This window comes from Perna viridis, chromosome 13, assembly GCF_037379345.1.
Source record: "Perna viridis isolate PV_CMFRI_1.1 ecotype Kerala chromosome 13, ASM3737934v1, whole genome shotgun sequence".
In the NCBI taxonomy this organism is placed as follows: domain Eukaryota; kingdom Metazoa; phylum Mollusca; class Bivalvia; order Mytilida; family Mytilidae; genus Perna; species Perna viridis.
The window spans coordinates 2,363,412-2,390,985 of NC_142457.1; the positions used below are offsets into that span (position 1 = coordinate 2,363,412).

Sequence of the window (27,574 nt, forward strand, 5' to 3'; positions counted from 1 at the left end):
ATTTCATTATCCTATGTATATTATACAGATTTTGACCACAAGATATCACTATTTTGTAACATGAATCTTTAATTTCATGATCTGGAATAAATACCACATCATCATTTACAAGGAAGAAAGTCCAAGGGCCAAATTACATAATTTATGTCACGTGGGAATTATCAAAATTCATTTCACAGTAAATATTGTTTAAATCACATGACCTAATCCACTTCGGCAAATAGGGGACACAGGGATACCACTGCCGTTCTCCATTTTGCATACATTTGTACTTCTCCCCAGGTCTTTCAAATCCTCTGAACTTCAGATGTTAGATTCCTTTCTCCAAGTGTTTTTGGGTCTCCCTCTCTTCCAGTGACCCTGGGGGTTCCAGTCCAAGACATAACGGATCACATTGGCGTTTCTTTTCAATGTGTGCCTAATTCATTTTCCATTATTAGAGGTTATTACCCTCGGGGACCTAAGATTTTTCTGATATTCAACAGCAGTATTAATGTTTGTGTTGTCTATTCTAAATGGTTCACTCTTAAAATGCATACATTCAAACAGCATTAAACCTGATTAAATATAGAAATTTTAAAATAATTGAATGGGAAAGTAATTTTGAAATACAAAAGGTATTCATTCATACAACTTGCATCTATTGAAAATTGTTATGAGATTTTCTTTAGATTTTAAGGGCACTAAGTGGTATGAAGAAATCGTATTTTAATCATTGCAGTACTATTCCTCAAAAGTAAGTAAGTATACTTTGGTTACAATGGTAATAGATACCATACGATTGCCATTTGAAAAATACCCCTTTAGATGTAACTAAAAACATTTGTATGGGGATTGAAGTGCAACAAAGTTGCTGCTTTTTAGCAAGAAAACATAGTAGATTAATCAAAACGGTCATATTGATCATATGATATCCATTTATTTGGTTTAAAGTTGAAAACATTGAAAATCATCACTTCCGGTTGTTATAGACGCTTTCTCAGTGTCTTGTTGCTTTTGACGAGGTTTGATTATTTGATTTGATTTGATTTGTATATGCGTTTGTAGTATAGAGTTCGTGTTTAACTGATATTTCGGTTTATTTAGAACAATCCGACTATTCTGGATCATAAATATTGATACACATCTGACTGTGAAAACTCATACGATTTGATATTTTAATTTTGATAAATAATCGAATACCCCGAAAACTTTACAGGTTGTCTTGCAAGATTTGAAAATGATAATTTTATTTACTAGGTCTCCATGGCTGCAGTCTGTGGTATATATAAGAAGGAAGACCAGAGTAATATCCCAGTAGAATGGTGTCCTGAGTGTCAGAAAGCTCTCTGTTCCCCCTGTAGTCAGCGACACAAACAAGACAAATCATCTAAAGACCATGAAATCATGGCAAGTAACAACTATCACAAGTTACCTCCCTTTATCAAAAATATTAACCAAAATTGTTCAAACCACACGATGAAGTACCAATTCCTCTGCAGGGAACATGATACACTTATTTGTAATAAGTGCATCAAAACTGAACATAAGAAGTGCAAGGAGATACCTTACCTCCCCGACATTGTAGGAAAGGTGAAGACGTCAAATGCTTTTGAAGATGTGGCTCGTGAAATGAAGGAAGCTGTGGAAATTTTACGAAATGGTATTGCAGAACAACAAAAGAATCTAAAAGGATTTCAGAATCAGAGAAAAGAAATGGCAAGAAAAGTGGAGGACACAATGGCAAGAATTATGACATACCTTATGAAAGTCAAACAAAATATGCTGTCAGACATTGATGTCGTGATCAAGGAAGAAGAGGGTAAAGGCGTGGTGACCCAGAACACACTCCAAACTATGGAAAACCAGATCAGTGAGATCTATAATCAGAAAGAATCAATTAAGTCATATGCCACCAATTTACAAACTTTTATTGGAATAAAAGAAATGGAGAAAGTTGTCGAGGAGTCCAAGTCAGTACTTACAGAACTATCGGACAACGGTACATTATGCTGTACCAATATAGCACTAAAAGAGATTAACGCCATTGAAGACATGTTGACTAAAGAAAAGTTATTTGGATATATAGAGGCTACAAAATCTCCTTCAAGCATGTCAATTGAAACTTGCAAACCCCAACAAGCCCATATAATAAAATACACAATGCCAAAACAGCTGCAGTTTCAGGAGAGGGTTAAGGTAGGGCATCGTAATCATTTTGGTTGCTGTACTTTACCTAGTGGAATAATGGTGGTTAATGATTACTTTAATGATAGAATAAAAAATTTCAATCAAGATGGAACCATGACACCAACCATCAAAGTAATGGAAAAACCATATGATATTGCAGTGGTGAATGACAACCAGGTCGTTATATCACTTCCTTGGAAAGCATCCATTTCCTTAGTAGACGTGAATAATGAGAAAATTATAAAAACATGGTCTTCCATACCAAGAGTGGCAGGGATCTCCTACACCGATGGTGATATTATATTCTGTGTGTCTTTCACTGGGATAAAGAGACTGAATATAAACAATAAGACAATAAACGATGTTATCAATGATAAGACTGTTTCTACTTATTCACACGCAGTGGCAACACATGAGAGGCTATATTACTCATGTTCTGATAGTACATACACCGTCACTGTGCTTGACTCTGGATATAATATCATCTTCAAATATCAAGACAAGGCCGTACTGAGGTTTCCATGGGGTATGACTATTGACAATTATAACAATGTCTATGTGACTGGTTATTGGACTCATAATTTATTAGAAATTTGCCCTGATGGTAAAGTAAATCAGCTGCTGAGTGAAGATGACGGACTTTATAATCCTACTGCTGTACACTATAACTGTCACACTAAACAATTTATTGTTGTTGTTAGGGGTATGAAAATTGTTCATAAATACTCCCTTGGATAACTTCTGATGTATATATGTCGATTACATTTCATATTGTATTAAAAGTATTATTAAGAAAATAATATAGTTGCGGTATTTTGTCAATATAAACATTATTGTTTTATATTTAGAAACATTAATACAGGAACCAAGATTCTAGCGAAAATCAAAAGAATGTAATCCAGGGACAAAGACCAGACATGGAAATCAAACACAACATAAAGTAACTGAAATAATACATACAGAGCAACTAAAGTAAATGAGTAACTCGGAGTCCACTAAAAACCGGGAGCATGGAAAACAGACAATCACAACAAAGAACATAACGTAACTAAAATAATACATACGAAGTAACAACAGTAAATAAGCAACCCGGACTCCACTAAACCAGGGAGCATGGAGCAGGTGCACGGTAAGGTAAGCATCCTCTTATTTTCTAGAAACACCCACCGAGTTGCTCATAAAAATCAAGTCCAGGGTAGACGAAAGGGGAAAACTATGACACGTTGAACAAATCAGTTTTCATAAAAGGTAACAAGTATAAAACAATAGCATCTTATGTAACATCACAAAAAGAAATAAATGAGAAGGATAATTTAAAAACACAAAACAAAGGTGAGGTATAGACAGCACCTGAAACTAGAAAAGAGACCAAAGTTAAAATATATACTGAATAGATAATCCGATAATACACGCATATCGGCCCCGTCAAAAACGCGTTTCCTTGGCGTCACAGTAGCAAGGCCTTTGTGACGACGAAACGTAACATTGAGAGCCATAAAGGAAAATTTTGGTAGTTCGTCAGTCATTTCATCATATACAAATTTTAATTTACTTGGCTGGATGATTGGCGGGCCAAACGTCAAGAAGTTTCTCTCTGATGCTGTCACGTGTACTGGTTATGATAATAATTAAAACATTTTTTATGAAATGCTTGTATACCCTTTAGGGCTAGTCAAGAAATTACATGAATTCAATAAACAGTGTACATGCATTCATTTAAATATATATGATCCTTGGCTAACATGAACCTCATTTTCCTAATTAGTTGTTTGTCTTTTCAGTAGTTATTTGTAATATCAGTTGCTAGAAATAAATGTTTGATTTTTTAAAATTTTTGGCTTATTATCACTTTTTCTTCGGAACCGATGGCCACGCGTCTAGTCCTAATCCCTTCATAAAAAACAAAACTGCAAGCGTTGTGTTTTGCTCTAGGAATGCTAAACTTGTACAGGAAGTTGATATTGGAGATCAACCAAAATCACTTTCAACGTATGCCCAAAGTTTTTATAAAGCTACGCCAAATTTTGAAACAAACCCATCCATTGGGAGCCGAGATAATCGTAAGGAATGACGGACAGATAAAGTAGTTTCAATCTGGTTGAGTGAGCTTATAAAGTGATAAAATATAATAAGAATAACACCAATGAATACACAGATACGGGGGCCTATATCGGCCACTCTTTTTAAACTTGAATTTTCAACTTGTTATCTTGATTTTGTTAATTAAAAAAGAGTGGCCGATATAGGCTTCCATACACAGATTATAATTTACTTCACATAGGTCGATAAGATTAATAATGTACTTACTATATCTACTACATGACAAATAAAGTGGTAGCAATAGAAATGATAAGTTTTTTAACCACTGTACATTAATTTTTCTCAAACTTAACCGCCTCTATCCCACTAATCACACTTTTGGCGAAAACACTTTTTAAATGTTGAACGTTCGCCCGAAAAAAGGCACAATCGGTGTTGTTTGTGTTCGTATATTAAATGGATTGGATATTTAAGCAACTGAAATATAATGATGTAATTTTAAAATCTGTCAAAAGCTTTAATTTGTTAGTTATACCACCCCCCAAAAAATGGTGTGATGGGTAGGACTCGCCATGCATGTATCATGTCTGTCTTCCAATGTTTTTATTGCGCTAGAAGTCCTCATTTACTGCATTACATGTGAATGTATGTAAGACGCCTGCAAAAGGGAGATCTTTCGATAAAAGTGTTCATATATTTTGAAGCTCATAGGTGAAACTTCTCCTAAACCTTTCATTGAATGGAAAGGCAATCATCAATATCTGATTATATTTAACATACGTGTATGTTTAACATTTAAATGTCTCAATAAACTAAAGGCAAACCAATAATCAACATATATACACAACGACAAAGAGAAACGCACCACTCTTTAGAAAGAAAAATCAGATGCATTGGAAAAAAGGACGAATATATTGGAACGCCACAAATGCGCTAGTTTAACTTTTATCCATAAAAGTAAATAGTTTTAGAAACCGCCAATGGTCTTTAACAAGTGTATACATGCCAGTTAGTGCGCCCTGAAAGACCCCCCCCCCTTTCCCCCCAAAAAAAAATTAAATAAATAAAAATAAAAATAAATAAATAAAATAAAATAAAATAAAATAACAGTCTAAAAATTCCAAAACAAAACAAAATAAAGACAAAAATGATAAAATCCACGGTAACAGAACGGTTCCAATTAATTTTTCAAAATCAAACAAAAAAAAGCAATATAACGGAACAGAAACACATTAATGACTAACATCTCCTGACTGTCGTCAGCTGCATGAAATCTCAGATGGGGGTTAAACTGGTTTTACAAGATTTATCGGTAAAAATTAAACCAATTTAATTAAAGCCAAGTATTTTTTACAGTGCTATCTACCTCATTTGTTATCGGGCATAGAATCGTTATTCTTTTATTTTATTTAGTTTTAAATTAAATGCTCCTGTCCGAGATTACCTCTTCTGTCCGAGATTACCTCATGATTAAAACAAAGCAATTGATGGAGTAGCGTAATGGTCGTTAGAAGAAAGATACAAGAACTAAGTATTGGTAGAATAGAAGCCTTTGCCAACTTTCAAGGTTTCTTCTCTCATAGTAATGACAGACATTGGATACGTATAGTAATACCGATGTATCCGTACTAACTATAGTTCTTTAACTGACCAAAAGAAAAATCTGTTACAAAACTTTTCGTTGAAAAACAAGCAGAAATCGATATTTTCCCTGAACGATGTTTTAATATTCGTTCTGCAACTGAGAACCACTCGATACTAGTAAAACAAATTTGTTATTCATTTTAATGAATGCCATAACGCACATGTATCAATTGAAGTACGTACTTCATAAATGTATGCTATTTACAAAAAACTAAAGACATCAGTTTCTATCATAAAATCAAAAATCATAATTTCCTGCAATACTGGCGGAAGTGGCGGTAGGCCATTTCATGCCTACCATACTTCGTCGGTTCTATTATGTTACCAGCTTCAGCTTCCAAGTTAATTGCTGATACAGATGTTGATATATTAAAATAACTGCTGTTTTGCTGCACTTCTATGATTTTGCTCCAGAGGTTGATCGGGAATGGGACAAGAACCAAACCTGATTTTTCTCATGCGCTTACCTCTACCAAGAGTAATTTAAAGCATTCATTGTTAATTACGGTGGACGGATTTGCCCAGATATAAATAAGAAAGGGTAATACTGGAAGTCTTGTCAGAGCCCGGTAAGAACTTGCATCTATGATCGTTTTCCACAGAATACTGCCTTGATTTTTATGTTATATTCCAAAAAAGCTTGAATTAAAATGGTATTAACCATCCCTTTTAATGAATTGAAACAATAAACAAACTCATCAATTACAGAACATATCGAAGAATGACACCAAAACTACCCGCATCAGTAAACCGGTCACTTCAATTCCATATGACTAGATTTGAAGTAGTAACGTCAGTACTAAACAGGCAAGCAAGATTTAATGTAATGCAATACTAAGATATGTTTTATTTTTTTACGTGGAAATCCAATCAGGGTCTGTCTATCTCTCTTTGCGAAAACAAAATTGATAGAATAAACAATGATTTGAGAATTGCATCTTTTACGACAAATATGTAAAGGGCATTTGATAAATCAATCGGATTTTGTTTGAAATTTTGTGTTATATAGACAATATTTCCGTAAAATAAAACGAGTAACCAACATCTTTTTTAATCAGAAACCGCCAATATATTTCAATAAAAAAGTTTAGTAACGGTGAAAAGGCTTCATAAATGTTTTAAGAAGTTTGTGATATAGATACCCCTGGTATATCTACTTCCTAATAAAATAAAAACTGCAACGAACTACAAAATTAATATTTTATAGAGGAATACATTGCATCGAATTGAGTGTTAATGAAGATTTTTCCACATTTGCCGTTTTGATTTCCCAAAAATTTACATTTTTCATCCGGAAATGAATATTGAAGCCGTTTTGTCAAAAACATGTGTTGCATGGATTTTTTTTATCATTAATATTAACTAATTCAGTTTTTATCCCGACTTCTTTGGATTAACTTCCCAATTGCGACAACAGAAGCGCAATTAATGTTAATGCCTTCGTTTAAGTGTCAAGAAGACCCTAAGAAAATTTTGGTATACAAAATTAACAAAATATTTGAAATTCTGAACACTAAAAGAAAAGTGTGTGTGATTTACTACTAATAAAGTTATATTAAGTTAAGTTAACAAAAGGTATAGAAACATATGGAGGACCGGAAATGGAATATGTGACTTTTTTATATGAATTCTAAATTTAAGAATGAATATTTTTCTTGTAGTCCAAAATCATTTCAAATAGATACGTCTTTCATTTATTCTAAAATGATTCTAAAATGATAGTATTCTAAAAACGACTACAAACTAAGCCGTAAAAGAAAAAAATGGAGAGGCTAAAATCTAGCCCCACAGCATGACAATACTATATAACAGCTGATGATTAGGATATGTAAGGTTATAGCGGTAATCCAGGGACAAAGACCAGACATTAAAACAAGCAGAAAAAGCAACGAACATAAAATAATGAAAATCATACATACAAAGACACAAAAGCAAAGAGTAACTAGGATTCCACATAGATGAATTTGCCCGGATATAATTAAGAAAGAGTAATATTGTCAGTCTAGTCAGAGCCCGGTAAGAACTTGCATCTATGATCGCTTCCCACAGAATACTGCCCTGATTTTTATGAATATTCCAAAAAGATTGAATTAAAGCGGTCTTAACCATCTCCTTCAATGTAAAGACAAAAATGAACTGAAACAAAAAAACAAAAAAACAAAACAAACTCATCAATTACAGAGCATATCAAAGAATGCCAATACCACCAAAACTACCAGCATTAGTAAACCGGTCACATCAATTCGGACTCACTAAAACTGGAAGCATGGACCAGGTACACCGGTAGGGTAAGCGTCCTCTGCTTTTCTAGAAACACCCACCGAGTTGCTCATAAAAAGTCAAGTCCGGGATAGACAAACGAGGAAAGGAAAACTATGACCCGTTGAATAAATCAGTTTGCATGGTACAGATGGATGAACCGGAACGATCCACGAGTTCATGATGACGACCATAAAACTTATGTAGTGATGACTTCAATCTTGTAGCAACATAACCCTGTTCCAGAAGCCTATTTGTTAGAGTTCTAGCGCGATACAAAAAGTCTGCGTATTTTCGGCAAGCTCTGGCATAACGTATGAGTTGTGATATGAACACTCCATATGCAGGAGCCGAAGGGATGTTGCCACAGATGACAGGAAAGTTGACAATTCTGAATGAAAAGTCATCACGTTTGTCGTAAAGTTTGATCAATAGTTTTCCTTTACCATCGATTTCTAAGTGTAGGTCAAGATATGAGGCTGACTTCACAGTGTCTGTAGTATCCTTTATCTCAAATTCTTTTGGGTAGATGCGATGTATCAAATCCCCGAAATTAGGATTGTTTAAAGATAATACGTCATCTATATAGCGGAAACTGATATTAAAGGATCTAGCCAAACGATATTCTATCTTTCTGATCAGATCAGCTATAAAGTCAGCCTCATAAGAGTGAAGGAATAGATCAGCTAGTAAAGGAGCACAATTTGTTCCCATTGGAATGCCGACCGTTTGTTGAAAAACACGTCCACCACACTGGACAAATATGTTGTCGATTAAAAATTCCAGCATTTTGTAAACATCTTCCTCTGTATATTTGGAAGATGATTTGGAATTATTTTTTACAAAGTATGAGGAATCTCTACCAAGAACTATATATTTGTATCTCGGTGTACCATCTTTGTTGGAAAAGCAACGATGTATAATGATTTTAAGTCTGGATTTTAACTGCGTATGGGGAATAGAAGTATACACTGTTGAAAAATCATAGGTTTTAATGCTATTATATTCAGATAATAGTCTTGAACTCATTGTCTCCAAAAGATCTTTCGAATATTTCAGGATCCACATTGAATTAATACCACTACGGGAGTAACAAGTGTTGTGGTAGGACTGCAGACCCTCTTTGACAGTTGTGAGTATAGAAGTTAAAAGTTTTGAAAGAGGTTTGGTGGTACATTTTGCAGATCCAGCTATGAAACGCTGTTTGTATGGATTCTTGTGAAGTTTAGGAATCCAGTACATAGACGGTAAATCACAATCATCGTCCTTGGTAGAGAGACCAAAAGAGGATAGCACAGATTTATGGTTTTCCACAATCTCTTCTTTGGAGAGAGTGGTAGCAGTATAGGTCTTATCACTGCTATCATTTTCTACGTCTACCTCTGATAATAAACATTGGATATAAAACGTTTTGCAGACAAAAACAATGTTGTTTTGGGCTTTGTCTGCTGGTACGACAACATATTTGTCATGTATAGTAGACAATGTTTTGCTACATCGGGGTCTTTGAAAACTGATGTAGCCTTGGCACTCATTGACCTACTTAAAACGTTCATTCGTTTCAAAATTAAAGACCTCACGCCTTTAATCACTCTGACAGAGAATCAATGTCTTCTTGTTCTCGTTTTATCCATTTTCTTGCATAGTCCTCGACGGCATCCATAAGAACTTTCAAGTTATAATTCCAATTTATGGAGCGTGGTTCACGGTAGTTGGGACCTTTAGAGAGGATATTACGCAGAGATTCGTTTTCGATAATGGTTAAATCTCCCGTAACGACGTGACCAGAAGGACCATATATTTGAATGGAGAGGTTTTGCAAGAACAGTCAGGTGGTTTAGCCTTGAAGTCCTCAATCTCGAGGTTCTGCAATAGCCTTTTATAATTGAAAGTTTTGGATGCGATGGGTGAAGTATAGGAATATGAAATAATTGGTATGGATTTGTGTTTGAAATATGGGGGAATTTTGTTGGTAACGTTTTTGTGATAGAGGATGTTAGCCAAATTAATTGCATCTATACCTTCGTTGACAAACGGTAGTGAAAGAAATGATCGTTTTTCTTCATCTTGACTTTTCACACAAACTAGTTTAAAGAGTCTATGGAAACCAATATCCAAAATGATTGCAACAATGATGAGGTGGGGTCAGAAACAGGAATATCAAGTCTTGTTTTGTAAAGGGAGGGTAGTAGATTGAGATGTATAGAATAAAGTTTGGTTCTAATGTGATGAAGTCCAAGAGGTTTTTGTATGAAAGGAAGAAGGCCATCTATGGAGACATCATGTAACATAGGTGACGTATAGTGGCGATGGCCATGACTCCTTTTCCGTCTTGGATTTTTGTCAAATAAATTCATCACATTTATGCTATTGTTATATTGGCTTGAAAGGTTTCATATACTTTTGATGTTGTCATTGCATCCGTAAGGTATTGCAGTACCTAGTCTGCGTATCCAGTAGTCCTCTCTTTCCCTATGATAGTTTTTACTTAGAACGGGACTGTTCGTAGGATGGTAATTTTTTTTCTAAAATACGAACTTTCATGGAGAGGTTTGAATGATCTTGTTGATTAAAGTGTTGATAAACTGTCGGGAATTTGGTGGTGTTAATTCCCGAACGATGACCGCACATTCTTTTATTTAATCGTTCTTGCGTTTCTCCGACATATATTAAACCACATAAGTTGCATTCTAATCCATATATTAAGTTTGTTGATTTGCAACTTAAGTCATCGTGACTTCTTGTATGGAAGGCTTTGTTTGTAAGGGAACTGGAGAAGTAAGGGTCGGTTATAAGAATGTTGCATGTTTTGCAATTTTTAATACCACATTTTGATATGGTACAATGTGGTTCGTCATCGTTGTAGTCATATATATCGTTTAAAGTGATGGAACATGGTTTGATAATTTTAAAACAGTCAGAATTTTTGCACTGGAATAGATGGTCTGCAGACTGAACGTGTGATTGGGTACTTTTAGTTGAATTGGTCAGGGCACTTTCCATACCAGATGCGAGTGTGCTAAGATTCCCATCTGGGGACACCACTTACAAGACAACAGAGTGTCCGATCTGCTGTTAGATTCGGACCTTTTTGTACTGGCGACGTCCGAGCCAGTTTTTCTTTCATTCCTCTTGTTAAAACCATTACAAACAATTTCAATAAACTAATGGTTTCCAGAAAAAAGTTGGTGTAAATGATAAAAAGATTCATAGCGAATTAAAATATCTTACATTTTAACGTTAAACTGATCGATTGAATGTTAATCAACTGTCAAAATTATAAAAAAATTTAAGAAATTGACCATCTTTTTTGTTGAACACTTTTATACTTATAGTTTTCAAATGGCAAACACCTCAATTATGAAAGTAGACATACATTAGTAGCTAAAAATAATAAATTCCGCAGCGGAGGTCTGTGCTTCCCTACGTGATCCATGGACTAAAAAACAATGAAGCTTCCTTTTAAATTTTGAAGAGTCTCCTTCAACGTGTCATAGTTCTCCTTGCCTCTTTCATCTACCATCGACTTGGCTTTTTATTAGCAATTCGGTGGATATTTCTCAAAAATCAGAGAACACTTATCCTTACGGTGCATCTGTTCCATGCTCCCAGTTTATATTTTTTGTTGTGTATGTCTGTTTTCACATGCCTGGTCTTTGTCTCTGTACTACATTCTTTTGATTTTCACTACAATCTTGTTTCCCTTGATTATTCTCTCTAATATTTTATCTATATATTAAAATGCTTATATATAGATTGAACAAAAACACAGAGAAGCACAAAAACGGGAATATGACAATCCAATGATTTGCTGGGAAAAAATGTATCCTGGTTCCCGGGACTACGTACCAAGTATTAGCTACTAGCAATACTCTCTCACGTGTATTTGTATATGTGTAACATAATGAATATTGCGATCGGGAACCAGTCTAGGAAAAATGCCTCTCAAAAAGAGTTGCCATTCTTGCAGTTGAATGTTTTCGACGATGATGATTTCCTTTTGACGAGTTTTCATAATGACGTAAAGTAGTAATCAGGTGAAAGTCATCGTAATAATATGGCAAAATAGGAAAAATCAGAAACAAGCATGTTAAAAAACCTTACCATCTGATATAATTTCACTCAATGATGTTTTCTCTATTTAATAAGACCGTTTTTTAATCTTTACATCACTGGACATGCTCAGAAATATTCAAATGGAATGTTAAAAAATGAGGTATTTGACAGATTCATCTGCCCTTGAAACGTTCATTTTCAGTGCTCTTTAATAAAATAAAACACAAGCGCGTATGTAAAATCAAAAAGTTTAAGAGGCAACCTCAGGCTGGGAAAACGATCGTTAAAAGCATTTGAATATTAATTCAGCGCATGTATAAGTAAAATAAAAATCTGAATTAAGCTTGTCTCAACGAATTTCAAAAAGGAAAACTGTATTTGATATTTTATTTACTAGGTATCAATGGCAGCAGTCTGTGACATATGTAAGAAGAAAAACCAGAAGTATGTCTCAGTGGAGTGGTGTCCTCAAGGTCAGAAACTCCCTGTTCCACCTGTAGTCATCAGCACAAACATGTGCAATTGTCCAAAGACCATGGTACTATGTCATACGACAGCTTCGTTCACCAAGAATATTGATCTGAATTGCCCAGAGCATTTAAAAAAAAATACCAGTATCTTTGCAACAATCATGATCAGCTTAGTTTTATTTGTAACAAGTGCCTTAAAACTAATCATTCATAGTGCAAGGAGATACATTTCCTAAATGACATTATAGGAAATGTAAAGAACTCATATGCCTTTGAAGATGTGATTCGCAATTTAAAGGAAGTTTGCACATTTTTCAAAATAGTATCGCAGGACGGCAAAAAACTCTGATTGGACTTCAGAAGCAAAGAAAAGAAATTTTTTTAAAATTTTTGATATTTTATTTCAATCTGTACATTTGTTAGTGGAAAACATCGAATACCGGTACCTTATCCCGGCCCCGTTTAAATTAGTATAATAAGAGAATTCATTTATATTTATTAGAGTGGATAGATTTTGTTAGTACTTGTTAGTATAAAGGTACATGTACTGATAACAATAATTGACATTTAAGTAATATGAAACAGATTGATATTTTGTATTAAAAAAGATAAATGGCTAGAAAAAAAAATCTAATAAGCAGAAAAAGAACAAAAGAAATACCGAAAAAAAAAAAAAAAAATATAATGAAGAATAGGTGTCAGGTCAGCTCTGGTCTGTTGAAATAACAAATGTACCTAAATATCAGATAGTTACAATATGGTCATAATGAAGGCAAGTATTATGTGTATTTACATATTACATATATATTTCATAATTAGAAATATTTACATATATATGTATATATGCAGATATGAAAGGACTACAGGTCAATTATCAATTTATTATTAATACATTTGTTTTAATTATGACTTTTGTTGCATTATAAGAAAATCATAGTATTTGGAGCCAGGGGTTCCAGTAGATATTTGATTGTTGAAATTGTTTATTTTTGTAGAATATTTGTTTTTCAAAGTTTAGATTTTCTCTGACAAAGCTTTTTAATGCAGTGATGTTGAGTTCAGCAAAGAAAAGAAATGGCAAGGAAAATAGAAGACACAGACACAACGAAGGGAATAACAGTGTACCTTAAGAAAGTAAAACAAGACATACTGTCTAAAACAGTATTTTATGATTTATCTGACAGTGGAGCACAATGTTGTATCAGTATAGCATTAAAACAGGATAAAACCATTGAAGAAATATTTACTAAAAAATATCTTGGAGATATAAAGACAGACAGTACAAAAAATCCTATTCCAATGCCCATAGAAAGACGTAAAAGCTCACAAGCCCCAATAAAATTATATCAAATGCACGGACAGCTCTAGCTTGAGCAGGAGGTTGAGTTAGATAATGGTAATCATTATGGTTGCTGCGTTCTACCAAGTGGAATGATGTTGGTTACTGATTACAAAAACAATCACTTAAAACTGAACAAATTAAATAGAAATAAGAAATCAACCAGCATAGTTAGTGATTTTCCATTCGATGTTACTGAAGTTGGCGAGAACAACGTTGCTGTATCACATCAATGGAATAGAACCATTTTCATTGAAGATGTGAGCTGTGAGAGATTACTTCAAACACTCTCTTCGGAGATTATATTCTGTGTTTCTGACACAGGGTTAAAGACACTGAATATAAAGATTGAGTCGGTAAACTCTATTATCAATGATAAAACAGGGTCTATTTATTCACATGTTGTGGCTAGTAATGATATGATCTGTTATACATGTCCTTACACTACAGACACATTTGTCTTTTTTTGTAATTACTATAACTGCATTTATCATACAGGGGGCTGGTAAGAGCTGTCTTACTTGCGGTGTATATGTAATGATGGATAAACATAACTTTCTGTAGGGTATTTTATCTAATGATAACTTACTCATACCTTTTTTTACTTCCTTTTGTAATTATCACTTTATGAACAGTTTGAGCAATCAAATAGATAAAACTGTTTACTTTTTTTCATAACGATATGACGTATAACAAACATTTTTAAACACCTTTTAACACCTTGGTAGAATATATGATAAACCAACGGATTGTACGTGCAAAAGTTCTCTTGTATATTTCTGTTTCAGTATCAATGAAACTTGTGCACATTCAGATGAGTAGTGTTTCGTCACTGAGTGAAATTTATCGAGTGTGTGGTAAAACAAGTAATAAACTTGAACCGCTATGAAAAACTATACTATAAACAATAACAGTGAAATAATCTCCCATTAAGCCACTTTTATGTATTTCCACATTTGATCACGCTGCATCGGTTAGGTGTCCTCTATGGATTTCACTTTTAGTCTTTCATAAAGGCGCCGTTTGGGTTTTGAATTTTGAACTGACATAACTCTAGAGTAGAAACATCATTTCCTGTAATACAATTTTAATGTAAATTAGATATTTTGATCTAAAATAATAGTTCACTCAAGTGGAAAGGGTGTAACGTAACTGCAATACTGAACAGAAGTAATTGAAATTTTGTATTAGTACACCAAATGCGATTTTACATTTTTAAAGAATCGGAGTATATGTTAATTAGTTACAACTTTGATAAGTGCTCCTTTAAAATATTTATTAACTAACAATACCCTGATTGATTTAAAGGCTATGGATTCAAATTCCGACAATTGTGCGGACGACAGACCTGATTTTTTACACTTGATTTTCCCCCAGGACGACTTAAATGTGCCACGTTGATGGATTGCCCAGTAAACGTAGTTCTAAGGTGACAATGGCATCATGCATAGGTAAAATCGTTTCACATAAAATAGTTCAAGAAAATCGAATGTATAGGATGCTGGATTTGTCCAATCTATTGAAACTAAGGTAAATAACTCTAACCATCAAGGGAGGTAATGTAAGCAAAAATGACGCTTCACAGCAAATGAAATACTAAATGGTACTCAAGAAACAAGGTAACAATAAAACAAAGATTTGAACTGATCAGGAATACTGTACATCCTGGTAAATTAAAGAATTAAAAAAAACCATCGAGCAAATGGTGAAATATAGAAATGCCACATTTATTCAGATTAGAATCAAAAGCTTAGCCGAGCACTGCAGCCCGTACACTTGAGGCAAATGTGGACACAGTATAAATTTTTGAAACACTAAGATCAATACCAACCTCCTTTTTGTGGTTTGGAAACTTCTTGTAAAATTTTATAAAGATCAATTATCTGATACTGAAGTTAACGCACAAAAACTTGGCAGTCACCATTTGTGAATATGTAGATAGTAAAAGCAAAGAGACAATGAAACCAAGACAAAAATGGCTGTTACAAAACATTACGTTGTATGCTATATTGCACTAGCCATACCCCACTCGTACACGAAGTTGATATAAAACAGCAACCAAAGTCATGTACAACAAATACCCCATCTATATGAAGCCACACACCGAATTTTAGACCAATTCTTTCATTTGGTGACAAGATTGATTTTTGTGATAAAAATTATCTCCATATAGACAGACAGGTAAACAATGTGATTCCATTATACAAACCACTTGTTGAGTGGAGAGTACAAATTAACTTAGTCGTATATGGGAAATGAAGAATGACTGATAGATTCCTTGTAGTTTTTAATTCTTGTTTTTTTCTGTCCAAATATTTATTTTACTCATTTTTACATTTTCATTGTGTGTTCTTAACCTCTAATAAACCAACTGGGTGCAGAAACTATAAAATCACTCAATTCAATTTAACACTGACAGATAAACCAATATTTTGCAACATTCCACTGGCACAATGTAATTACCTTCAGGACAATCTACTTAATATACAGGACAATTCAGAAAAGTAACCTGGACAATTTCAAAGGCAAAAATCTGAGAACAAAAAATCATAATAATGCAGTGCACAAGTGTGAAAACTGATTCAGATCAATGGGAACATCTAATTAAGATTCTGGAAAAAGATAGTTAAATTTCATTCCCCGGTACATGAAATATCACTGTTACGTTGACGACACCAAGGCGTATTTAGTCGTTAACTGGGTGAACATATCATCTCGTATGGAGGCATGTCTTAGCGAAATCAGTGAATAGATGAAATCAAACATGCTGAAATGTAACCATGACAAGACCAAACTCATTTATTTACAACAAAACAACAAGCAAAAGACTTTGTCAATTGTAGCACCAGTTTTGACGAGTACATAGTAAACGAGGCGTCAGTTGTCAAAAATTTAGGCGTGTTTTTTTTTTTTTTTTTTTGCTTTCTGCAAATACGCAACATAGGACGTATTAGACAATATATAACTAACGAAGCTTGCAAAACCTTAGTAAATTCTTTAGTGACTTCACGTATAGACTACGACAATGTGCTGCTGTATAGAATACATGCACACTCCAGCAACAGCAACAAAATACAGCGGGTACAAAACACTGCCGCTCGGTTGATATCTAATAAATGCAAGCACAACCATATAACACCTGTCCAAAATCTCACTTCATTGGCTGCCAGTACGATATTAAAACCAGTACAAAAAAACTTACTGTATACCCTTAAGGCATTTAACAATTGGGCACCTGTTTACCTGCAAAATCTTGTGAGTGTATATTATCCAACTCGAACTTTACGTTCTGAAGATCACAAACTCTAAACAATACCTCGAGCTCGAACGAAAATGCATGGTGAACGCAGGTTTGACAAAGCATCAGCAACATTATGAAAACAATCTCTTTGATAATATTCGGCATGCACTATCTATAGATATTTTTAAGAAACTTGTAGTCCATGGGCTGGGAGGGTCCATCGTGCACCCCCCACTCATCAACTTTTTAGATACCTTTATACCTCTAATTACCGAATCAACTTGTCGCCAAAGAATATTCTCGAATTCTTTTTCAGTATAAGCCTATATTTGTGCCCCACTGGTTCAAAAAGCCCAGATTTTTATGACTCAATTGTTTGACCGTCTAAGTCTTCCTTGGATAACATGTGTAAACAAACTTAACATATTTAGGTTTTATTGTATAGCCAAATGTCTCAGCTTTACAATGGTACCAACAACGTTGCGGTAACACTTACATTTTAGGAGTAAAATGAAAATAATGTACCCCTCCCCCGTCGAAAAATCGCTTAAATTGGCATATTTTTCAATGACAAAACCCCTAGAGTATTGATGCTTCAGTAAAAAATGGCTTATTTGGTATTTTCTGTTTAGTATTATCAAATTCATAAATCCGGGGTCCTTTTGACAGAGTTTGCCCATTTTCGTAGTCAGAATTTATCCAGAAATGCAAAAAAAAAAAAAAAAAAAAAAAAAAAATGGATTTTCGAATTTTCCGTAAAAGTCAGATAAATTCTACTCTACAAGTTATTGCTAAACTGAAACGTCCCAAAATTGGTATCATTCGATAGATAATTCTATTTTCTACATAAATAAACCACAAAAAAGTAATTTTCAAGAAAAATTGTTTTCAAACAACGGCAAAAATATTACCCCTACCCCTAGAAAACTGGTCACAGTATCAAACAGAATTCTAATTCACATCATACAAAGAGTGTAGAACTCATATTTTAAGCATTCATAATTAAGATAAAGATGTATAAAACATATCTGATTAATTTAGGCGTTTAGTTTTTCCTTTAAGGGTGACAATTACTATAAAATCGGAAAAACAGGAAATTTCAGAATTTCAGAATTTTCTTCTATATCACCTGATATTGTCTTTTTTCAGAATTCAGTTGTTTAAACAAGCTTTTATGTGATACAGCAAATTTTTAAAATGTCTTAGCTTCAAAATGAGCCTAAGCAATAAATATTTGAACATTTTCATGCTATGTTAGGGTGGAAAATGTCACCCCTACCCATGAAAAAAATGCTTTAACATAAACTTAAACGTTATTTTTTGGCAAATAAAGGATGAACAATAGACATGTTGGGTTATTTTGTTTAAATTGGCGATGTATCTAACAATCTCCTCATTTCAGGTGCAATTTTTCAGTTTCAGTGTAACAATAATGAGTTTTTCATTTTTGTAATTTCATATTTTCTTCCATCTCACATGTAATGGGTATTGTTTTTCAAGTGTCCTACTTCAAACAAGCTTTTGTGTATTCAGACACATTTATGAAGCAACTTACCTTTCTAATAAGCCAAGGCAATGCATATTTTAACGTATTCCAGGCCATTTTAGCGAAAAGATGGTATCTCATACCCACTAAAATTTCCGTAAAAAACCCACAATTCGTATATGTTAGATTAGCATTTTTTAAATGGCGTTGGATACATAGATGCCAGTCATTCATCGTAGCTGCTTCTTTGAAACCTTATCCTTATATCTTATATGTAAAAAAAATAATGATAGCAAACAAAATCGAATGTTGTTAAAACTGTGATATCTTAAACAGAAATATACAATTTACGTTGTAAAATGTTTGAAAATCTATTTTATTCTTAAATTTCCCCATTTTGTCTTCTTCTAGACAATAAAAGCAAATTGCTTGACAATATGATTGATACAAGATCTGCATAATACATGCAATATATGCATCGTGTACTATTCGTGTATGCTATAAACGATCATTTTCTTCCACATTGGGGCAGATTATAGTGGGTAGGGGGTACCATTCTTTTGCCAAATGCCCTTGAAAACATTTAATTGTGCATTGCCTTGGCTCATTAGAAAGGTAAGTTGCTCCATCAAAGTGTTTGAATACACAAAAGCTTGTTCGAAGTAGGTATTTTGAAGAAAAAAAAAAACAATACCCATTACATGTGAGATGGAAGAACTTCTGAAATTCCGAAAATTCCCCATTTTATGAAAAACTCATTATTGTCAGCCTCAAATTGAAATATACTCGCCTGAAATGCAAACATATATTTAATACATCGATATATAAAACACAAGTACCCAATATGTCTTTTTTGGATCGATTATATGCTTAAAATCAACATTTTGGTCCATGTTGAGGTATTCTTCTCATGGGTAGGGGTGGCAATTTTTTACCTAATTTGTTTTGGAAATGTTCAAGTATTTATCACTAAGGCTCATTAGAAAATTAAGATACTATATAATTGTATTTGAATACACAAAAGCTTGTTTGAAGTACGGCATTTGAAAAAAATGATAATTATATGTGTATTTGAAGAAAATATTAAATTCCGAAAATTCCTCTTTTTATGAAAAACTTATTACTGTCACATTGAAACTGAAATAAAATGCATCTGAAATGAGAAGATATGTTAAATACATCGCTTATTTAAACAAAAGAACCCAACATGTCTATTGTAAACCCTTACTTTGCCAAAAATTAACATTTAAATTCATTATGATGCATTTTTTTCCTTGTCAGGGGTGGTATTTTTCCACCTAACATGACATGAGAAAGTTCAAATATTTATTGTATAGGCTTATTTTAAAGCTTAGACATAATATGAATATGCTGTATTACATAAAAGCTTGTTTAAGCAACGGAATTCCTAAGAAAAAGACAATATCGGGTGATATAGAAGAAAATTCTGAAATTCTGAAATTTCCCATTTTTCCGATTTTATAGCAATTGTCACCCTTAAAGGAAAAACTAAACTCCTGAATTGATCAGCTATCTTCATCTTAATAATGAATGCTTAAAATATGAGTTCTACACTCTTGGTATTATGTGAATGAGAATTCTGTTCGATACTGTGACCAGTTTTCGAGGGGTAGGGGTAATATTTTTGCCATTTTTTGAAAAAAATCTGTCTTGAAAATTACTTTTTTGTGATTGATTGTTATTCAAATAATTTATTAGTTGTCTCCCCTAATGGTAAGAAGGTCCCCCTGCTGCTGTGTAAGGAGGATGGACCAGTGTGTCCTTCTGCTGTACACTATGACGGTTATATTGTTGTTATTCATTAATACTTTCTAAGATAATTAATGATGCTTTTATTATACCTAACAATCCAACCCTAAATTTGTGCTGTTATTTTTTTAAACATAAATCGATAATTTAGTATGCTGTATTCAAATGAGATAAATAATTAATAATTGACGTTTTTTTGCTTAATTTCAATAAGCAGTAACCTGTGACCCTGTCCATTGCACGTGTTATTTTTCCATAATTTATTTAGTTCATACCATTAATCTAGCACAATATTTATTTCGTTCATTAAGGAATGGTAAAGGAAAGTTTTTTTTTAAATATAATATCCACATTGCCATATTTGCAAAAGGCGCAAAGAAAATGTGTAAGCAAAACAATTGTGTTTGGAGGAACAAATGTTTTTGAGAAAAAAGCTGGTTTTTTTGTAAAGTAGATGGTTTGAATTTGTGGCAAGTCTCTTTCATGATTTATTAGTTATCTCCCCTGGTGGCAAGAAGGCAAACCAGCTACTGTATAAGGACGATGGCCTGTGGTATTTTACTGGTGTATTCTATTTCTGTCGTACTCAACAACTCACTGTTGCTGTTTTGGAAGGTCTTGCTCTGTTAATAAATACTCCCTGGGATAATCAATGGTGTTTTTATCAAATATTATCCATTCCTAAACTGTAATGGTTTGGGAGTAAGAAGATTTACTGATAAGGGTTTAATATAAGTTGATTCATGGTTCCATATTTCCATTCCTTCCATGTAACTTGACAATCTGATATCTCGAAGACCGAAAAGTCAAAAGGCCTTACAAGTCCGTAGACCCATTTGGGCAATAGTCCGAAACTACCGGTGCACCTGGTCCTTGCTCCCAGTTTTTAGTGGAGTCCGAGTTGCTTATTTACTTTTGTAACTGTGTATGTATGATTTTAGTTACTTTATGTTGTTTGTTGTGTATGTCTGTTTTCCATGTCTGGTCTTTGTCCCTGGATTACATTCTTTTGATTACCGCTATAACCTTGGTTCCCTTGATTACTCTTAGAACATGTTCTATGTAACACATAGTCACACACAACAAGTAGTAATTTGTGGTTCTGACTGGAAAGGGAAACCAAAGTAACTTGCTGAATTCAAATTTATATAAAAAAGAAACTAACTCAAAGACATTACGAATAGACAAGAAAAATAGTTACAAAACAAAGAATATGGTATTACTCAAGCAACACATAAAAACAAAAGTAAATAAACAAACAGGATTTTACTTAAAACATAAAAAAAGAAAGGAAAAGCATGACACAGTGAACAAATCAATTCTTACGGTGCAGACGGATGCACACTAATGATCCATGAGTTCACCTTCAGTTTGGAGCAACGTAACCTTGTTTAAGAAGTATAATTTTAAGAAGTAGATTTAGAGCAAGGTACAAAACATCTGCGTAGATCTGGCATATTGGTTGTGATATGAAAAATCCATACGCAGGTTGACTATACGAAACAAGAAATCATGGCGTTTGTCGTATAGTGTGGCCATGACTATTCCCTTACAATCGATCTATTAGAGTATATTGATATATGAGGCTGACTTCGAAGTGTCTGTACTCTCCTTTTTCTCAAGATTTTTTGGGTCAAAGCGATGTACAACATCCCCAAAATTTAGATTGATTATGACAAAATTTTTGCATTAGTCAAAGAGAAAAGTCTTAAGAGCAAGGCGTATAAAAAATATCAATATCAAAGCAAAACCCACAAATTTGGAAAACTACAGTAATGTTTTTCAAAATGGTATTTCAAAATGAAAAGAGTCAAAATCAAATTTAATAGTTTTATAGTTAAACCTCTCGCTCTTTCAATACGGTTCATTATTACCTGTATATTTCAACACAAATGAGCAGCATCAAATTTGCACCAGTCAAATCGGTAAAACCAGGTGTTTAAACAGTACAGAAGATATGAACAAGAAATAAGTGAAAATAAAAGCAATAAATACAACAGTCATTATGTAAACCCTAGCCATGAGTTTCATTTGTGGAAAGTGTGTCAAGATCAAGATGAAATGATAACAATATCAAGTAAAAATTTCAGAAAGTTAATAAGTAGACAATATGAAAATACATCATCTATAATTTATAAATCAAAATCGTTTCGTTTGTCAAATAGTTTTGTTCTGAGATGACTACTGTTTTCAGAGTTGAGGTAAATGTCTAAAATTGATATCTTACTCTGATGGTTGAATATACGCATGCATTTGCTGACGTCCTGTATATAACAGAGAGGGATATGTATTACAGATTTGTAAAATGTTAATTTGTGACATGGATGTATGCCCCTGGTCATGAAATGAAATTCGATCAAAAGTGACTGGGAAGATTTTATGGATTTATACAGAATAGTTTTTTTTCCATCGCCTTCTTAATTTTAATTTTGTTAAACATTCCCGTTAGGCGTAATGTACCGTAATATGGTTTTATATCCTGGGTGAACACTTATTTAGTGGACAGAAAATGAGTGACAATAATAATCTTAGTCTTGGGTTCAATTCGACTAAAATCCAGGTCAAGCCCAAAGGATATGTTCCCTGTAAATAATTTACCAATTTTGGAACCAGGCTTAAAAGAGGACAAACCATTTACAGTTTCTAACAATAGGTAGAGAATCCATCCATTTTCGAAAATGTTACAGTAAACATAAAATTTCACATTTCGCGTGGAAGGACACTTCGGAAAATAGCATTATCATGACATTGAGGGACATTCTAAACCATGACGAACGACATGGATATCCATATAATATATATACATACTCTTTGTAGATAATATTGATAATGAAACCGTTACAAATTGTAATGACATAGTCTCTTTCATATCTCTTAAAGAAGAGTTTGGACATTATATTATCGACCAGAACTTTGTAACACTCCTAAAAAGAGATACTTATACTTTAGTCAAATTCAATTGCATGAAAGAGGATGAATACTGATGCTACAATTGACAAAGTCTTTAATTATAAATGGGCAAAACTTTATCAATGACTTCATGAGGAATTCATGCTACTTTCTGACCAATAGAACAATGGTTCACTAATTAAAAAAGTTCATATATGTTTAACAAGCCTATAATATTAAATATATTTTACTACTAATTATTGTCAGAATTGAAACAATTCATTCACGATAGATATTTGAGAAAAACAATAAGGCTTTAAATGGGGGTAAATGTAACACGAATTTCAAATTTTAATTTAAAACGGGCTTTATTGGAACCCAAATTGAGAATGCAAACAAAAAAAATCATGTGTGAATATGCACCATGAAAAGGATGTGACTGGTAATGCAATTTACTATGTTTGTTTAGCACGTGCAGGTCCGGGTGTCGAAAGAATAGGCCTGCAGCAGCGCTAAGCTTGTCGTAAAAGGCGACTAAATAGTGCTCAGAACCCTAGCCAGGGGCTATGGCGCTCTACCCACAGACCAACTGGGTTGTGTGCCCCAGGTGATGGAATGGGTTACCCCGGGCGTGTTACATGCTGGGGTTGTCAGGCTATAATACAGAAAACCTGACCGCAAACCATAGTGGTGCACCGTGTTGGCAAAGGTGCCACGTTCCTCGCACGTTAATGAACCCTACTGTGGTAATCTCTCGGAGTAGGAACCATAGGGCTCCGCCAAAGGAGGCTAAATTGCCAGACCCTACCCACCTCTCCCTATTTCCAGTGGCAATCAAAATTTGGCGACCCCTTTATCCTTGTTTCCCATCTCATTTTTCATTTCATAATCATTTCATGGTCATTTTGTCATCCTCTTCATGTTCATCGCCTGAATATAGCTGAAATATTGCTGCTCGGGCGTTAAACCCCAACAAACAAACAAACAAGCAATTTACTATAAATGGTTGACATATACAAACAGGAGTACAACATGACATCAATTATATATCTTTGAATTGATTTGATATATAAATGAAATTTAAAATTTCAATTATTTCAAATTTGAAAATTAATGGCTGTTTTAATAAAAACGTAAAAGTCGACATTTTAACGACCTGTCATTTCACTTTAAGAATAAAAGAATAATGAACCATTAAATAAAAGCCGTTAACATACAACAGTTTAAACTAGAGTATTATATTACAGACATGTATTATTTAATCTCAGTTTCCGCTATATAGATGACGTATTATCTTTAAACAATCCTAATTTTGTGGATTTGATACATCGCATCTACCCCAAAGAAACTTGAGATAAAGGATACTACAGACACTGTGAAATCAGCCTCATATCTTGACCTACATTTAGAAATCGATGGCAAAGGAAAACTATTGGCCAAACTCTTCGACAAACGTGATGACTTTTCATTCAGAATTGTCAACTTTCCTTTTATCTGTGGTAACATTCCTTCAGCACCTGCGTATGGAGTGTTCATATCACAACTCATACGTTATGCCAGAGCTTGCCACCTGGTCCATGCTCCCAGTTTTTAGTGGAGTCCGAGTTGCTCATTTACTTTTGTTACTTTGTATGTATGATTTTAGTTACTTTATGTTATTTGTTGTGTGTGTCTGGTTTCCATGTCTGGTCTTTGTTCCTTGATTATATTCTTTTGATTACCCTATAACCTTGGTTCCCTTGATTACTCTTGCCAAAACTACGCAGACTTTTTGTATCGCGCTAGAATTTTGTAATTCTAACAAATAGGCTTCTGGTACAGGGTTACGTTGCTACAAGATTGAAGTCATCACTACCGAAGTTTTATGGTCGTCATCATGAACTCGTGGATCGTTACGGTTTATCCATCTGCGCCATGAAAACTGATTTGTTCAATGTGTCATAGTTTTCCTTTCCTTTTTCGACCACCCTGGACTTGCTCCCAGTTTTTAGTGGAGTCCGAGTTGCTCATTTGCTTTTGTTACTCTGTATGTATGATTTTAGTTACTTCATGTTCTTTCTTTTGAATGTCTGTTTTCCATGTCTGGTCTTTGTCCCTTGATTATATTCTTTTGATTACCACTATAACCTTGGTTCCCTTGAACCTTGATTATGCTTATCTCCCTTTGACAGCAAAGCCTTACCTTCAGTTATATTGGTAATCAGTATATGAGGATTACATTCTTTTGATTACCGCTATAACCTTGGTTCCCTTGATTACGCTTTCAAATTTTTGCCGAAAAATCAATATTGCATGAATCAATATCAAGTCATATTAATATATCTAACAGTTATAATATTGATAATATACATTTGGAATATTCCGAAGTCCTTAATTAATGTACCATACAGCCTGTTTATTTCTGCAGAGCCAATTTTCCGATTTTCAATGTGAAACGGGGTATTAAGATTTTCACGATCGTTATTTGTTGCTTCCATATAAACGGTCTATGGTAGATATCTGTGAAATATATGGACTTAAATTTGTCTAGCTTTTATTTTCGTAATCTCCGAACTTTGCAAAAATAGTCCAAATTACAATTTCGCAAGAATTACTGCTATACGATACATACCTGTATAAACAGTAATATTCTTATAAGAACAATGACACTAGGTATGGAATTTACATTGTCAATTGCAGACAAGATATATCTTCCAAATTTTACAGAAGTAAACCAATCAACTCTTAAACAGGCATTCGGATCAAAAGCCAAACTCACTTTTAAAGGAAAAAACCACAAAACACACACACACTTTAAACGCCATTCATACATATAAAGTGAAGTGAAACAATATACCAGGAGAAAAAGCTGCGATCTGAAGATTCATTGTGAATTGTAAGTAGCCCAAACAAAGTCAATAATGTAAAATGAACAACTTATTGTTGCAAGTAGATCTCTGTTATTTTAGTCTTTATGTCACTTATATGAAAATAAATATGATTATGAAGAACAGATTCTGGAATATCACATTCCACCCGATATTCTAGGGAGAACTTCGCCTTATTTTCATATGAAGAATCGTTAAAAGCGAGATTAACGTGAAGATTTGCGCGAGAATTTAATTGGAATAAAACTTAACGACATGAAATATTGTCGTCAATCTAGGGAGAAGCGTAAGTGTTTACTTGATTACAACGGAAACCTGTTTCTAGGTATCAATGGCTGCAGAATGTGGTATTTGTAAGAAAACAAAATTACAGAAGTATGTCCCAGTATTGTGGTATCTTGAGTGTAAGAAATTTCTCTCTCCCTCCTGTAGTCAGCGACATAATCAAGAAGGTTCTTCTTGAGACCCTGAAATCAAGTCATACAGTTACTACTGTAAGTTGTCTCCCTTTGTCAAGAATATTAACCAGAGGTGTCCCTGATCCACCTCTGCAAGGAACATTTTCAACATATTTGAAGTAAGTGTCTGATAACTGAACTTAAGAAGTTCAAGGAAACATCTCCAATCCATGTCATTGTAGGTAAGGTAAAGTCATCAAACTCTTCTAAAGATGTCCCCCGTAAAATGAACGAGTCCTTACAAATTCTTGAAAATGGTATCGTTGAACAACAGAAAGGATCTGAATGGTTTTAATGATAAAAGAAAAAGAAATGGTGAGAAAAGTGGATGACACAATTGAAAGTCATAACATATCTAAAGAAAGTCAAACAAAACATTCTGACTGACATTGATGCTGTGACCAAAGAAGTGGGGGGGGGGGGGGGTAAAGTATGGTGACCCTGGAAAAAAATTATAACTATAATAAAGCAAATCGGGCGGATATTTACTCATACATTGTCAATCGACTTATATTCAACAAGTTAGAAAACTTGTATTGGTATCAAAGAAATGGAGGAAGTTATAGAGGAGACGAAGAGACATCTCAGAAAACTATCTAACAGTGGAGCCATGGACTATTACAATATTGAATTTCAGCATGGTAATAACATTGAAACAATATTGAGAGATATAAATGTAATTGGAGATATAAAATTTACGAAAGTTCTAAATACAATGTTAGTAGAAACAAATGAACCAAAGTAAACCCAGAAAGTGACATGCCCTTTTCCAAAACAGCTAACTCTTCATGAAAAAACATTATTAAAGTTATTATTGGGGTTGTTGTACCCTATCTAGTAGACTTCTAGTTGTTAGTGAGTTGTACCGTTCTCAATTAAAACTAAT

The 27,574-nt window shown here is 33.7% G+C and overlaps 1 protein-coding gene across 1 annotated transcript; it reads left to right on the plus strand.

Annotated features, from left to right (window-relative positions):
- The first annotated feature begins 684 nt into the window (after positions 1-684).
- Positions 685-2,907, plus strand: LOC148599216 (uncharacterized). The gene has a single exon (XM_088557173.1). The coding sequence runs from the start codon at positions 1,246-1,248 to the stop codon at positions 2,905-2,907; it is 1,662 nt and encodes a 553-aa protein (XP_088413299.1). The 5' UTR covers positions 685-1,245.
- Positions 2,908-27,574: the final 24,667 nt, after the last annotated feature.

What these genes read in the sequence shown, in the direction of transcription:
- LOC148599216 (XM_088557173.1), top strand. Translation starts at nt 1,246, where the DNA reads ATGGCTGCAGTCTGTGGTATATATAAGAAGGAAGACCAGAGTAATATC.